The sequence below is a fragment of the Ambystoma mexicanum genome, chromosome 6q (assembly GCF_040938575.1).
Source record: "Ambystoma mexicanum isolate Mex_15411 chromosome 6q, UKY_AmexF1_1, whole genome shotgun sequence".
Classification (NCBI taxonomy): Eukaryota; Metazoa; Chordata; class Amphibia; order Caudata; family Ambystomatidae; genus Ambystoma; species Ambystoma mexicanum.
This window is the reverse complement of record NC_090937.1, coordinates 1,098,665,885-1,098,681,279: the sequence shown is the minus strand read 5'-3', so window position 1 is coordinate 1,098,681,279 and position 15,395 is coordinate 1,098,665,885. Positions and strand designations below refer to the sequence as shown.

General features: G+C 48.1%; 1 protein-coding gene across 3 annotated transcripts in view; it reads left to right on the top strand.

Annotated features, from left to right (window-relative positions):
• The window catches only part of FIP1L1 (factor interacting with PAPOLA and CPSF1), a 708,522-nt gene that overhangs the window by 544,002 nt on the left and 149,125 nt on the right, over positions 1 to 15,395 (top strand). For 2 of the 3 annotated variants that reach the window (XM_069631658.1, XM_069631656.1), the window contains exon 11: positions 7,578 to 7,604. The exons of the other annotated variant lie outside the window; for it this stretch is intronic. In XM_069631658.1, coding sequence (XP_069487759.1) covers positions 7,578 to 7,604 — 27 coding nt within the window. The remainder of the gene's footprint in view (positions 1 to 7,577; positions 7,605 to 15,395) is intronic. 3 annotated transcript variants of the gene reach the window in all.

The following is a 15,395-nucleotide window of genomic DNA, read 5'->3' as shown; positions in this document are numbered from 1 at the left end:
TGTCAGGGTAGCAGTCAGCCGCAGGAATAGGAGGCCAAGAGGAGGTGGAGTTGGAGGCAAAGGCAGTCGCTGTCATGGGTCTGGTGACTTTGAAATGGTATTACCCAAATTGACCTTTTACAATTTACCTTTTTGCACAATTGACCTAATTATAGTGGTCCTAATTGACCTTCTGCATAATTTACCTTTATATTATTTTAGTTATTTTATATATGTATTGGGTTGTTTTTGGATTATAAATAATATAAGGGGATTGGGTGGGAGCTGCAGGGGTTTTTGGATTGGGTGGGGGCTGCGGAGGGTTTTCGCCCCACATGTATGTCCTAATTGACCTTCTGAATTGGGTCAATTCTCCCAAGGTCAATTATGGAAAGGCCAATTAGTATACAACCTTTGAAACTGGACAGGTGTGCTGATGCAAGAGGAGCGCTTCAAGTTTGAGAAGAGTGGTCAGTCCAAGAGACCGAGGTAATGAGGGTTAAAGAGAGGGATGTTGGTAGAGATGAGAGCATCCAAGGAGTGGCCCGCTGTGTGCATGGAGCCAGAAGGTTAGATGGAGAGGGAGAGAATCACAATGGTTGCAGAAAGGTCCTGAGGATTCAGGAGGAAGGAAGGTGAGGAGAGCGGGGGAGGCGGGGAGGACACTTAGCAGGCTGATGTGCTGAGGCACATGGAGGGGGTTGAGGGGAGTTGCGGGGCAAAAACACAGGGGGTGGGGGACAGAGGGTGCGACAGACAGGCACTCTTAATGCAGGGATGGGCCACATTAAGAAGGAATTTCAGGGGAACACAGACTTTCAATGCAGCAGAGAGGCAGAGCTAAAAACGATTTTCAAGGAAACAAAGGACTTAGGGAGGCAATGGGGGTTGCAGCACAGCAATACCGTAGATGGTGAAGTGAGTCACAGTGGGTAAAGTCAGAAAACAGTCACCGTAGATCGTGGGGCCATTCCAGGGATGACAACTTAGTAGGCCGCAAAGAAGAGATTAAATGGGGCTGGGGAAGCCACTGATCTCACCTGATAGCGTGGACCTAGAAGTAACAGTCTGGCAGAGCGTTGTGTGTGGCGAAATAATCTTCAAAGGCATATTGATTGATGGGGCCAAGAAGTGGGACCCAGGGCACGTCCCAGCAGCACTGACTGGGACAGACCGGGCTTTTTCTTGTGAGCCTACCGGCTCCTGATGGGCCCACAAATGCAGGGCCAAGTCAAATCACACAGAGGGAGTAATCAGCCCAGCACTGGAAAGGGCAAGAGACCAGGGCGGCCATGTTGGAAGGTGCCGTTTGATGCACCTCGTGGCAGAGGCCCGGTCCCAGGCACAGTAGGCAGGCTCAGCACCTAAACAAAGAGGAACAATCAGATTCAGCAAGGCTGGATGAATTCTGGTGTGCAAACTGCCGCAATCTGAATCTTTCTTTCTTGAATTACTTATTGTAAACTTAAAGTAACGAACTGTGGTTTTATTCCCCAAGAATTGCTTAATGTTATAGGTTTGATTCGCCGTGACTTCTTAATTTTAATCTAAAGATTATACTTTGGTTTGTAGTTTGTATACAATAATTATTGAGTTGGTTTTTTTATTTGTCTTTCTATGTTATAGTACTTAATTCCCCAAGATTTATCTTGGCCTACTTGTATTTAAATAACCCCTTTATTTTTACAATACATAGTGTTTCAGTGTTTCTTTTGACCATGTGTGTGCTGCAATTTCTTTGTAATGATCTACAGCCCTATCGCCCTCCTAAAATGAGCCTGACTGCTTTGTCTATGCTACCAAATGTTCAGGCGGTACAGCCTTATACTAAGAGTCGAGATTTGTACTGCCTCAGATATGGCTTTATGAAGTCCTTAGTTGCCGTTAGTTGGACTTTAGAAAAACGGTCCCGAACACCCATTTCCGCCACATTTTATATAGTGAGCCATTACACCCCGCCTTTCTCACTTACCTGGCAACATTTGTTACAATTGCAAGTTAACTTGAATGGCTGGTGTCTGTGAAACTACTTTTATGACTTTTAGTCATTATCACTTGCAGTCTGTCAAATCAGTCACAGTAATGCACAGGAGGGTCTCTGTTAGGGAGAATTCTCAGAAATGTGCCAATTCCCTCCACCTTAGAGACCCGCAACAACTTTGCTGGATTTGAAGGACTTGGATTTTTTTAACCTGGAGAGTGTGTGACCCTTTTCCCCACTCATGTATTTTAATGTGAATTTTACCCATGTGTTTCTTTTGGTTATGGAGTATGACAAACTCCATAGGCATCATCTTTTACATTGTCACACAGCACCTTCAGTGCAGTGGCACAGGGAAGTCTTTCAGATTTCCCCAAGGGTTACATACCTTTCTCTGGGATAAACTGTTTCCCAGAGCAGTAAAGTGAAATTGACTTTACTTCCCATTGTAACTTTCTAGACCCAGCACACACTATCTTACAATAGAGTTCTGGAGTGGTAACTTAGTATCCCGTGTGTCTAGATCCTCATGTTACACTTTTTGTTACCCTATCCTCACTGAATGGCTGGTGGCAGTGGTTTCATTTGAACTACCATGGTTTGCATTTATCGCGGGCTGCGTTTGCAGCTCTGGTAAAGCAACCGCGGGAGCCATCTTTTTCAAAATGGCACAGGAGCCATCTTTGACAAAATGGCCCCCGGTCTTCTGTTTTCGCCATTTTTTTGTGGAAAGGTCCTTCTAAAGATTTTCTCTGCACACCAAACCAGGTTTGGTCTCTTTGTTCATTTCGCCTTTGGCGGGATTCAGTGGTGAAGCCCGCCTCTGGCTCCAGAGTGTCTGGGGTAGACAGGAAGTGAGGGAGGTGCCCGAAACTCCCTGTGCTTAGTCTCCTAGGAGACCCAAATGCACTATGTGGTGATTGGCTGACTGTCCGGTAAGGACAGCCACCCTGCTGGGTGAGTGACAGCTAGACTGGAATGAATGGGAGAGAACTGAATAAAAGGCTAGTCTTTTGGCTTGGAAGGCAGAGTCGACCACTGGACGAAAGAACCAAAGAAGACGCCTGCTGCAACTCCTGGCGTTGGCCCGAGCCCCCTCAATAGAGTGCAGGACCCCAGAAGCAAGGAAAGTCCACCTCAACAGCCAGGAACCGCGCTGTTGCCATTTGCGGTAGACGCGAGGAGCTGAAACACGAAATAGCCACTGAAAGTGAAGTTTGCAGGTTGCAAGTTTTGACCACCCTAGTGCATTGCAGGAGTCCCCCGACGTCCTCCCTCTTGTCGCCACGACTGAGGCCCAGGAACAGTGAGATCTGCAGAGATGCACAGGTACAGAAGTCATCAGCTGCATCTTTTTCTTCATTGCTAAGGTACTGTAAAACAAGTCTAAGAGAACTTGCCTCTTACTGTTGATGTGCTTGTCGCTTCCACAACTCACAAGTCTAATCGGCTTGTGGCCCTACCTTTGATTCTTCTTTTTATCTAAGACTCCTAAGAACTTGTGCACAGACTTTTCCATTTACCTACCAGAAGTACCTCATCATATCCAAGACTTTTGCCCATTGACTTTGGCTTAGCCTATTGAATTGTATGACTCTTCTAAAAGGATCTAAGTGTTTAAGACATTTGTGATCTCTTGTGTTCTAATAACCTTTGTCTTTTACCAACTTTCAAGAGTATTCTGAATGCCAACAGTAACATATTAATGTCCCCAGCACCTTTGTTATTGAAGTCACCTGTGGGTGTAGGCTGTATGTGGGCCATCCCAAAAGGGTCTTTACTGATTCAGAAACTCAGTGTACAGTATTGAAGTGTATTTGTGTTACTATTCTATTGCTCCCTTCTGAATAAGGCAACTGACTGATAAATAAATTGTAAGAGTTTATTTGAATACCTGTGACTGTGAATCTTTGTGTAACTCCACTACTGCTCACATTTCCCCTCTTGAGATGAGCCTGGCTGCTCAACACGCTACCAAAACGGTGTAATACAAGCTTATACCAAAGGTTGGGTTGCCTAAACCTGTATTCAGTTGTTTGTAGTGTCCCCAGAGGGTACTGCATACAAACATTGCCTAACAATCTCCATGGTGCTAGAATGGCAGGCTCATTTTATTTTTTTTTCCTCCATTTCACGTTGGCTTGTTTCTTGGGTCTTCTGCCGTCCAAGGCGGGAAAGAAACTGGTTGAATTTTTGTCTTCGGAAGGAATCCTTTGTGTTCCCCGCTGAGGCTCCAGAGTGCCTGTGAAGGCAGGAAGTGAGGGATGAGTCCAAAACTCTGCAGCCCTTTGTCTTCCACCATGCCCCGTTCCCACGGGGAGCCTGGCTGTCTTGATTGGACAGCCAGCTGCGCCTCTCTGTAAACTTCAGGAAAAGTTTGTAGAAGTTATGCTGTAGTTCCTGTCTGAAAGTCCGATCCTGGAAGCTGCTGACAAGTTGACCACTGGAACCAAATCCAAAGAGGATGATGAAGAAAAGACATCTGTAACGAATTCCAGCAACTGGATAGCCTGCTGTGTAAACATAGCCTGTTTTAACCCTTCCTTCCATTCGACATGGGGGGTCCCGAAAACGACCACTACTCCCATTTGGTGAGACCCGCCAGTCTCAGGAACACCTGCCTTTTGAGCTATCCCTCAACGTGCTGCGACCTTGCTGGGCTGCAAACCAAACTCTCTCTTCCCAAATATCTTCCTCCCCGAGCCCTTCGCTCATCCGCCTCCAACTCCCTCATGGTCAGTCGCTTCTCGAAGCAACGAGCTGGGGGTAGATCTCTCTCCGCGGCAGGGGCCTCCCTCTGGAACAGCCTTCCTGCCTCCCTGAAACTTGAGGGAGAACCACCTCCGGTTCCGGAAGCACCTCAAAACCTTCCTCTTTGCTTCTGCTTTCTCTCCCCTGCTGAACAGCTAATTAATTCTTCACTAAACTGCACTGATCCTGCAACTGGACCACTCTAAACTGCCTTCGGTCCTGGTCCCAGTCACTGATCCCCTGGAACCCCTCTGCACTACGGGACTGTCTCTGTATCCCTACAGCCCCCCCCCCTTCCCCAGCACTTGCTCTGCACTTACCTTGCACTTGCCACTAGCTGGCCCTTGTTTATTTATTACTTTACGCCACTTACCTTTACTGCACTTGCCCACCCTCCCCTTCCCCTTGCACTTTTTCCCCCCTCCCCCACCCCTGCACTTGCGCGATCTGAATGACACCTGGCCTAGTAGGATCGTTTGTTTTGTCTCCCCTTGTTCCTCCCCCCCGCCTCGTCGCGCCTTGAAACACCTGTGTATAGGCGCGTTACAAATACCATATCATATATATCATATCAGGGACCTCGAGCTAGTGTGCTGTGCATGACCTTCCGAATTCCGATTCTCTCTAAAACTTTGGACTCCTGCTGGACCTGCAGAGACACGATTCAAATCCCTGAAGTCCCCTCACCAGAGTGCAGGACCAAGAGTGAAGAGAATCCGACCAGAGTTATTCGTCCTTCAGATACCTGTAAAAGGGTGCCAAATTCACAGAGCCGCTAGAAGCCTTGAAGAATCCTTTGTTGGAAGCCTCTCTTGTTGATTGCTGCTGCCGGACGTTTAACAATTCGGACTCACTTTGTACTGAACAAGTCGATCCAGGCCACACAACCCTCAATCCCTGCTTCCCTTACTCGGTGTAATGTGAGTCCGAGTTTGTGTTTTAGTATGATACCTATGTATTAGTACTTAACTTTCCCAAGATTTATCTTGGCCTACATGTATTTATAATCATTTTTACTGTTCCTAGTATTACAGTATTTCTTAAAACCATACGTATGCTTTTTCTTTGTTCCAAGCTTACAGTCTTCTCTCCCTCCTAAGATACGCCTGGCTGCTCTGTCCGTGCTACCTCATTGTTTTGTGGTACAGCCTTATTGTAAAAGTGGAGTGTTTGTACTGCTTCAGATATGGTTTTGGTGAAGTCTTGGTAGGACTTGAGAAAAACTGTCCCAACAGCCACCAGGTATGGGGCTTACATTTTAGGGTAAAGATGTAGTTAAGCCTTAACCGAAAGTTTACTGCTTTTCATCAACGGATTGCTTTGTTTAACCCAATTTTTAATTTTTCTTATCCTCAATATTTTGTGACCTCATAAATAGTGGATATTTTTCAGTATAACCTGTATAGAATTTTTGTGTGTTGTCCATTTGGAATAATTGTACCTCCCTGCTTGCCATCTTCACTCTTCAAGTTAAGCACAGGTGCTCTTCTACATCTACCATTGTGATGTCTGGTCTTTACTTTTTTGCGACACACTGGTCTACTCTTTGGTGAAGGCTCTTTAACCATCTAACCTGACGATTGTACACAAATCTCCATAACGCCATGTTTACTATTGTGGCCCTCAAGTTGCTTTGGACTAGAACTACTATGTCATGATCATGGGAGCTGCAGTCAAAAACATCTGGATAGTTTCATGAGTAAAGCTGAAGGTTGATGGATAACCGTGCTATAGTATAGAGGGTCAAGAACAACATGGTTTTTATTAGCGCACCTTGAGCCTTGCTGGGCTTTTTGGCCCGTAAAACTCCTTGCTGCCCTTTTTCATTTAACACAGGCATTCAGGCCCATAACGCCTGGTAAGGCCTTCAAACGGCTCTCTAATGCTTACATAGGTGCCTCTTAGCAATATTGTATAATGCGTTGGCCATCCTGATAGCAGGCACAGTTTGTTTTCCGGTCTCTGTAGAAGAGATAAGTAACATTTTATTTTTGCCTTTTATGAGATTGCTGGAATGTTCCTAAAGCCAATATTTTGCATACCTTTGGCAAACATGTTTTTTATTGAAACTTAATAACAGGTGTGTTTTTACTGTTGTATTGTCGTTTAGAGGGGATAGTTTGTTTTAGTTAGTTTGTGATGTGCTTACTCTTTAATCTGTTGAGTTGTATTATTAAATGGGCATCTGTGATGTTACCTCAGCAAAGCAAGTACAATTTAGGGCGATTGTAAAGTGCACCTTGCAGTGTGACATGCATTCTTGATTGCAACTTGCATACAGCTGTGCATTCCTGATGCCATTATTATAATAATAATTTAGCATTTATATAGCGCTACGAACCCTCAGGTATCTGAGCGCTGCCTATTACCCAACGGTGTGTGGTGCTCGTTTATAGACCTCGGAAGGCTGAGTTTGGCCCTGCCGGGATTCGAACCTGCATCAGCACAGATGTCAAAGCGAGCACTCTACAACTTATGTTTAAAGACTATTGTATGAGTGCCCTTGTCCCTCATCTTGAATGCTGCCTAAGGAGAAGCACAGTCAAGATGGCTCTTTTTTACATTGGTATTGAGATTCCTCTCCTCTAGATAGGTCTTCAGCATGGGTGACTGAGAGAATGGACAGATCCACCCTAAAACCTCAGAGAAACCATATGTATTAGAGTCCCAAGTTTCCTTTCAGTGTAGAATTCGATCGGAAGTCTGCATACCCTTTCAGAATTCTGTTTGTTTCATGTCTTGTAACTAAAATAAGTACCTTATGTTGACGTTGGGGCATAATCATTGTAGATCTGTTGTTTTGGTAAGATACATAAAGAAGTACTTGGCTACATATTTTAATGTGTTTTTTTTTCTTCATTTTTAGGCATACCCATAACTGTGCCTCCTCCAGGTAAATATATTGCATGAAGGAAACAGCCATTGCTGAGCTGTTCTGTCTTTATAATGGTGCTTGTATTGAGGATAGGGTATATCAAATAAGAATGCACCATGTGTTTGTCATGAAAGGTAACAAGACCCATAGTATAACATGATTTTCATGTAAAAGTAGTACCAATCAGTCCCTTTTCTGTTCTGACAATGCTAGTCGCTTCTGATATTACTTGTCCATGATTCCAGCCCACACGTCGCGTATTAAGACAGCTTTTCTGAAGTCCAACTAAGGGCTTAGCAAAACTATTCAACTGAGACAGTACAAGCCTCCACTCTTACTATAAGGCTGTACCACCTGAGTATGTGGTAACGTAGACGGAGCAACCAGGCTTATTTTAGGAGAGAGAGTGTGCTGTAGGAACGTACGAAGAACATGTATCATACCAAGGGTTCAACAGAAACACTGCCAAGCAATAGTATTACAACAAATAATGATTTATTATAAATCCAAGTTAAGCCGAGATAAATCTTGATGGGTATGTACTTGGTCATAAAATTATCAACCAAATATAAAAGCGCAACACCATGCTTGAATGTACAAAGACCAAAGCATAAACCTTAGCCATTGGTGTGAGGGGGTGATGGGATGGGGCGAGAGATGTTTGCAATGGCATTGCACTGTTGACAAGATGTGTTTGTATGCAGCCTGCTGTCGTTTGTGAGGGTTTATTTTTGCATAGTTTAAAGTGGATACATGATGGAGTCAGCTTCCCGTTGAAGCTTGGCACAGTGATTGAATCGAAGCGGTGTCAATAGGTTTTAGACGAATTTCCCAGTGGGGAATTTTCAGGCCTCTACTATGGACATCATGGTGGGCTATGCATAGGTTTTATTTGATTGAGGGCCGGTGGAGTTTTGGAGGGCTGCGTGATGTGATAGTGTTTTTACAGTCTCAGTAGAAGTTTAGATGGCACATTTTGGATTCTTTCGGGCCTATACAGAAGGTAATCTGGGAACGCCAGGTAGTGGCCGGTGGCATAGTATAATCTTGAGTACTTTTGTGACCATTACCATGAGTCTCTTCATGGAAATAATGTAAGGCACAGTGAGCCAGATGTGGATTTGAAAGAAGCAATGGCTAAAACCTCTGGTTTGATCTGTCTGACGTTTTTTTACAGTTGTTGTAGGCGTTTGGTGCGGGTCTCGGCAGTGTGGGTTGTGAATCATTTACCGTGTTAAGCATCAATCTTTTTGTCATCCCGGAGACACTATGTGCAAGACCTGTGGGAGGATCTGCTGCATTGTCATTTTTATACAAGCTTGCATGAGATATGGGGGTTGCTTGCATTGTTGAAGCATATAAGCTATTGGTAAGTTCTAGGTGCTTGGTAATGAAGATATTGAAAAGGAGGTGAAAGACCGGATGCTTGGAAGTCCACACATGAGGTTTCTGTGTCATGACCTCAGAGGGATATGAATGTTTGTCCAGATAGATGAAGTAATCCAGTGTGTAGTAGTTCCTTTTAAACTAATGTCCTCTAACCTTTTGGTAGAATCTCTTGGGTACATCAGGTTTTGGCGCAAGCCTTTGGTCGCAGGCTGTTTTGGTGCACCACTTTGGCCGCACAGCCTCTTTTGACGTGGCCAGAGTGGCGCGATAGCCAATTCAGCGCCAGTGATTTGGCTCAAGGGTTGTTTAGACGCAGCTGACATTGCAGTCCGAATAAACGGCCCTCAAGCCAAATGCCAAAAGTAGTAGGTTTTGCTCAATGAGAGCATGCCACCCGCATGTATTCCACCACCATGGAAAACATCCGAGTGCACTTTTCTCACCCTTTCGCCTGGATGGCCATTCCCACTCTTGCAGGCATGGATCCCTGCACAATTGGCTGTTCTTATTTTAGGTAGATGCATGAAAAAAGTAGTCTAAATTGTGGTTCCCAATTTGCTCTGCCCCTTCTTTTCCAGGGTCTTTGTTTATTTTGCAGGGTCTCCATGGAACTGCAACACATAGTTTCACAGGCTAGCCACACATCTCGTGGAAGTTTTGGTACCACTCTTTTGATATCTAAATCCCTGCTGCCGCAGCACCTCCCATGCAAATCGGGGGTGAGGAAGAAATTAAATAAGTGGGGACGCTGCTGTCTGATTTAGGTGGTGGCATCGCTTTTCGGCATTGAGCCGCAAAGCCACAAGCAAACGCACAGGGCTTAGCTGCCCATGCTAGTTTATTTCATGAAATATGTCACAATGATGTCTATTGGTCAGAATGTAATCCTCTAGAGCGTGTTTTTAAAATTCTTATTATGCCCTGGTAATACGGCCTTCACAAACTTTCCTTGACAATTAAAAACCCTTGTTTTCCTACAGTGATTGCTGGCAGCATAGGGACACTTATTGTCCAGTGTATCAAGTTTGCACTGAAATGCGCTCTAAAATCCTAAAGCATAAGGTCATCCACAGATTGGTTCCTGTTTATCATTGTGCCGGAAACTATATCCTGGAAGTTTAGAAAATGCGAGTATAAGGGATGCCTGGCTCGTCAAATCTTCCTGACCCGCCACCAGTGCGCTTCTCCGTTCAGTTCCTTGTTTGCGTTGCCCATTCAAGACCACTACTTGTGCATCAGTCTCTTGTTTGTTAGCATAGGTGCAGACGTCTTATGCTTTGTGTTTTTTTGTATGTTAAGGAGAATGTTCATGTCTGTGCCTATTCCCTTTCAGCTTAGAGACCCCCAGCTCTATTGCTGGACTCTGGGCTTTTTAATGTTGACTCCTAAGTGAATGGGACTTTTCTTCCTCACTCATGTGTTTTTCTGGCTAGGATTTTTTGGTTTCTTACTGTTTGAGTTTGGTAAAGTCCATAGGCATCTGCTTTTTGCATGGTGACCCAGCACCCACTCCAGCATGGGGTCTGACATGGATTTACATGCTCATGAATATTCCCCGTCGTCGGGCTGGGAATACTCTGGAAAAGAACAAAATTGTTTCACTTTCACTTAAAGTGTATCTCTCCTCTAAACCAATCACTGTCCTCTGAGTCATACTGCCCCTATCCAATGGCAGTCCCCCCCTAAGCCCCTCCTCTCGCAGATATCTTCTGCTTTTTACTGCACACTTCAGTGTTGGTAGTCCTCGAGTTTGCTCTCTGAGCTATTTGTGTGTTTGTACGTGGGTTTCGACGGAAAAGGTTCTATTTTTGTCCCAAAGGAGCCTGTGTGCTTTTTTCTCCATCTGCTGACAGCGGGGATCCGTTGTCTGTGAATTTGAGCACCCCTCAAGGGCAAACATCGTTGAAGGTTCTAGAAGGCCATCGGGCCTACTTCACGCCCACCAACCATGACGGAGGAGAAGGGAGGGAAGGTCCCTCTTCAGCCCCTGCCCCAAATGCTGGCTACGGAAATTGTTGTGGAGGACAAGCACCTGCAATGCTTCTACTGCCTGCACCCGTACCACAAAGAAGTGGAGTGCATAATTTGCATCTGGTTCTCCAAGAAGACGAGGGACAGGCACAGTAGACTGGAAGCGAGGTTCAATGCCAAGGCCTCTGACCTGTGCTCCAAGCAGGGTCATGCCTCACCCCAGGACCGGCAGTTCCGTGAAGCGGTCTTCCAAGTCCTTTGGGGGTGCCTCATCCTTGGGACCCCAAGATGAGGTTAAGAACCGCAAGTCTAAGTCCACCGGGTTCGCAGCGGAAGCGGTTCTCAAGGTGGATAGGGCACAATCGATGGGCAATCGAGGGCAGACTGATGGGTGCTGGACGCTCTCGCCCAGGGACACACCCTGGAGTTTCAACACAGGTGTCTGCGGATCCCTCTGGTGTCCTGTCAGGAGCAGCACATCCCTCAGCACCTGGAAGAGGGTATGGGCCATGCTGCGGTAAGAGGCGATGGAGCTAGTTCAGCAACAACTCCGGAGTCTATTCCAGATACTTTCTGGTCAGAAAGACGACTGGGGGCTGGAGGCCCATCCTAGACCTACAACGTCTCAACAAGTACTTCACAAAGGTTCTGCATGGTCACTTTGCAGCACGTGATCGGCCAACTGGAGGAAGGAGACTGCTTGACGTCGCTGGACGTGGAGGATGCCGATTTCCAAGTCCACCGTCACAAGAAACATCAAACGTTTCTATGTTTTGTAGTGGAGGGACAGCACTACCAGTTCAAGGCCCTACACATTGAAGTCAGCCCCCAGTGTGTTCACAAAATGCCTGCCACCGGTGGTGGCCCATATACGTCTGCAGGGGTATACACATACATACACATACCTCAACGACTGGCTCATCCGTTCGCGGTAGTTGGCTGCCCAGCTACTGACGGATCTGGGATCATTCATAAACTATCTGAAGTCCTGCTTGACACATCACAGAATGTGATGTTCCTAAGAGCCAGACACAATACGATGTCCTGTCTGGGGTCACCCTCGGAGGAGAGGGTAGCAGCCATTCAAGGTAAGGTTGCAGCGGATGTTGATGAGTATCGCGACAGTGCAAACCATCAAGTCGTTGCTCGGCATGATGTCCTGCATCTACCTCATCCGGCTTTGCAGGTTACAGGAGCAACCTCTTCAGGAGTTGCTGGATGCTCGCTGGATACAGGTGTCTAGAAACTTTGCGGACTAGATCACGCTGGATGAGTTCCGTCACAAGGTTTCAAAACCCTCCATACCAGGAGACTGTCACCACAAACACTTCCCTGGAAGGCTGGGGAGCTCACACTGGAAGTTTTCACGCAAGAGGCCCGTGGCTGCCGGAGGAGAAGGATCTCCATATCAACATCAGGGAGCTGCATGCAGTGTTCTGGACCCTCAAGGCATTCCTTCCGCCTCGGAAGGGCTAGGCGGTGAGGGATTTCAGACACCACCACAATGTTCTACATCTGCAAGCAGGGGTGCACTCTATTCTCCCCAGCGCTCTCCAAGGAAGCGCAGGACTTGTGGCGCTGGGCTGTCGGACAAGAGATGTTCTATGTTCCTCTTCACCAAGCGGGAGTCAAGAACACCATCGCAGACTCCATCAGCAGGGATTTGCACTCCTTTTTAGGGGCCCCCAGCGCCAGACGAGCCTCCACATACTCTTACGTCCCCTTTCCTCCATACTGTATGGGCGTCCCTTCCTAAGGATGGGAAACTGAACCTTTTTCACCAGAAAAACCTTCCCCTTTAAATAGAGGCGCGCAGGGGTGCTACCCTGACTCCGCCCACCGGTTCCCACTCCTCAGTCCCCTTTTCTGCGTCGATTGGAACAGGCCGATTTCATCAGCGCTCATGGGTTTGGCCTTGCCACGTAATTCCATGCGCTCTTCCCTGGATTCTTCTCTTAACGTTTTGTCTGTCATCCGGGTACTTGTTCCTCCGGCATCACGCTTCTCCCCGGCCCATGTCGACTTCAGCGGCTTTCAGCAGGTGTCCAGCCTGCGAGGGACTTTCCCACGTCTGACCGCTATGCTCTTTGCCTCCGCTGCCTTGGCCTTGACCACGGCTGGGAAGGTTGCACCTTGTGCGACTGACTCCATGCGTACTGAGGAACAGGCTAGCTAGGTGGAACTGCCCAAGCGGGAGGAAACTCTGGTTCTGTTACCAGCACACACACCTACCGGTATCAGTGCTGAGGGACCGCAAGGTTCTTCTACTGGGTCTACACACGAGGGGCTATGCCTTAGTACCGGCTCCATGTCTGAGGGGGCGCCTGCACGCAGCACTACCGGTGACAAGGCCGAGGGCGATACGCCTTCCTGGTCTAGACCCGAGGTGCATGATAGGCCTCATGTTCCAACACCAAGAGTCTTGGGCGAGGCCGTGTCCGGAGGGCCAAGAACCAAGTCTCTGGCCTATGGCACGCAGCCCGACAAAATGGCCGCTGCGTCAGACAACATGGCCGCTCGTCCAATGCCACTCCTTGGAACAGAGCAGGCGGGTGAACGAGTTTCAAGGTGGGACTGGTGTCAACCAGGTATGTGGCCTACAGTGTATCCATCAGTAGCGCAGGGGAGGTTCCCCGTGCAACCCAGACTGAGTGTGCTCTGGCCCCAGAAGCCCCCAGCCACTCCGTCAGTATCCCCTGCCTCCTCTTCAGCCTCTGAGGATAGGTTCTTCGAAAGGTTTTTGAGGCTGATGGGGAACCCCCAGATGTTGGCCATCCTAAGGAATGCAGTCATGGACTTGCTTCCTCCGGTCACTCCACTGGTGCCTATAGTTCGTCCTTCCATGGCTCCAGCACAACAGGCCCCAGCACAGCCCCTGCTGCTGGCTCCTTCGAATCTGCCCCCAGTGCAGTCGGTTCCGAGCCAACCTCTTCAGCAGCCTCCAGCTCCACACCGCAGCCCAAGGTTCCCAGCACCCATCCTCCCGCGACGGACCAGGCAGACAGACGAGGAGGAGGAGGACCCTGACACGCTGTCTTCAGCGATGGCCTTTCATGATAGGCTTGCAGGTTTGGCAGAATATCTGGGCCATCCTCATCCCGAGGTAGAGCACCCCGAGGAGGGAGTCTTGGCAGAGGTCTTCTCCCTAACACCCCCTAGCAAGACGGATGTCCCGATGCAGAAGGATGTCGTCGCTCTAGCCAAGAAGGGTTGACTCAAGCCACACTCGGCCCAGCATGTCAATCGGTGCTTCGATGCCAAGTATAGACGGATTGGGGGGGGGGATACACTCTTGCTATCAACGCACTGCCAGCCGCACTCGACGGTTATTGCTGCAGCATCACTCTACTCTAAGCCTCGGTCGTCCTCTGCCACCTCGTTCTCGGCGCTGCTAGGCAAGGAGAAGATCTTGGAGGCGTACGGGAAAAAGCTGTACTCCCAACGCCTCCCTGCGTCAAGCCAACGCGGATGCCATGCTTGCAGCGACTAACCAGAGGTTGTGGCGGGATATATCGGACTTCCTTCCAGAACTCCCGGCACAGAGCCAGGCACGTTTTAAGGCAAGTCTAGGAGAAACCAAGCTTGTAGGGCAAGTTATCATGGAGTCCACAGTGGCCCACATCGACACCTCTGTATGGGCCATCTGCATCACCACGGACATGAGACGGACGGCCTGGCTGCGGGCTACAAAGTTCAACCCTGATGTCCAGGATCGCACATTGGACCTTCCTTTCGAGGTTAGTGACCTCTTCCACTCTACCACCAATGAGGAATTGGGTAAGAACAGCTTGCAAACAGCAATGTCTTTAAACTTGGAACGCCACGCCCAAGGCGTACACCCAGTCGCATCAACGCTCCGATAAGGGACGGGCATTTGGTGAGTTCTGGGGATTCCAGGAATGGAGGTCGAGACAACTTGACCTTTCGCCGAGTCAGAACCGGCGCAAGCAACAAAAAGGGTGACCAGGGGTGAGAGGGGGGGGGGAGAGGGCTTCTTTCAGTCCACCTCCTCAGTAGAAGCTTCAGAGAGCAAAAAGGCATGACAAGTCCTTCCAGGTCCAGGTGTCTCCATTGGGGGGCAGGCTAGCCTCTCGCATTCATTTCTGGCGCCAGAACTTTGCGGACCCTTGTATCCTCTCTGTAGTATCCATGGGTTACCGCCTACCTATACCTCCCTCCCTCGCCTCGTTCCTCCCCTTCCACAGATTGGGGCGGCAACTCGGTTGGCGTAGACCCAGTCGCTCATCGAGAGCCAGGCAGTGGAAGAAGTACCTGCCTCCCAGAGAGGATTAGGCTTCTATTCCAGGATTTTCACCATACAAAAAAAGAACAAGGCTGGCATGTGAGTTGTGTTGGACCTCTCCAGCCTCAACCTCTCCCTCCCTCTTTAAAAGTTCATGATGGCTACGCCAGCACTCATTGCAGAGACACTGGACAGGGGAGATTGGA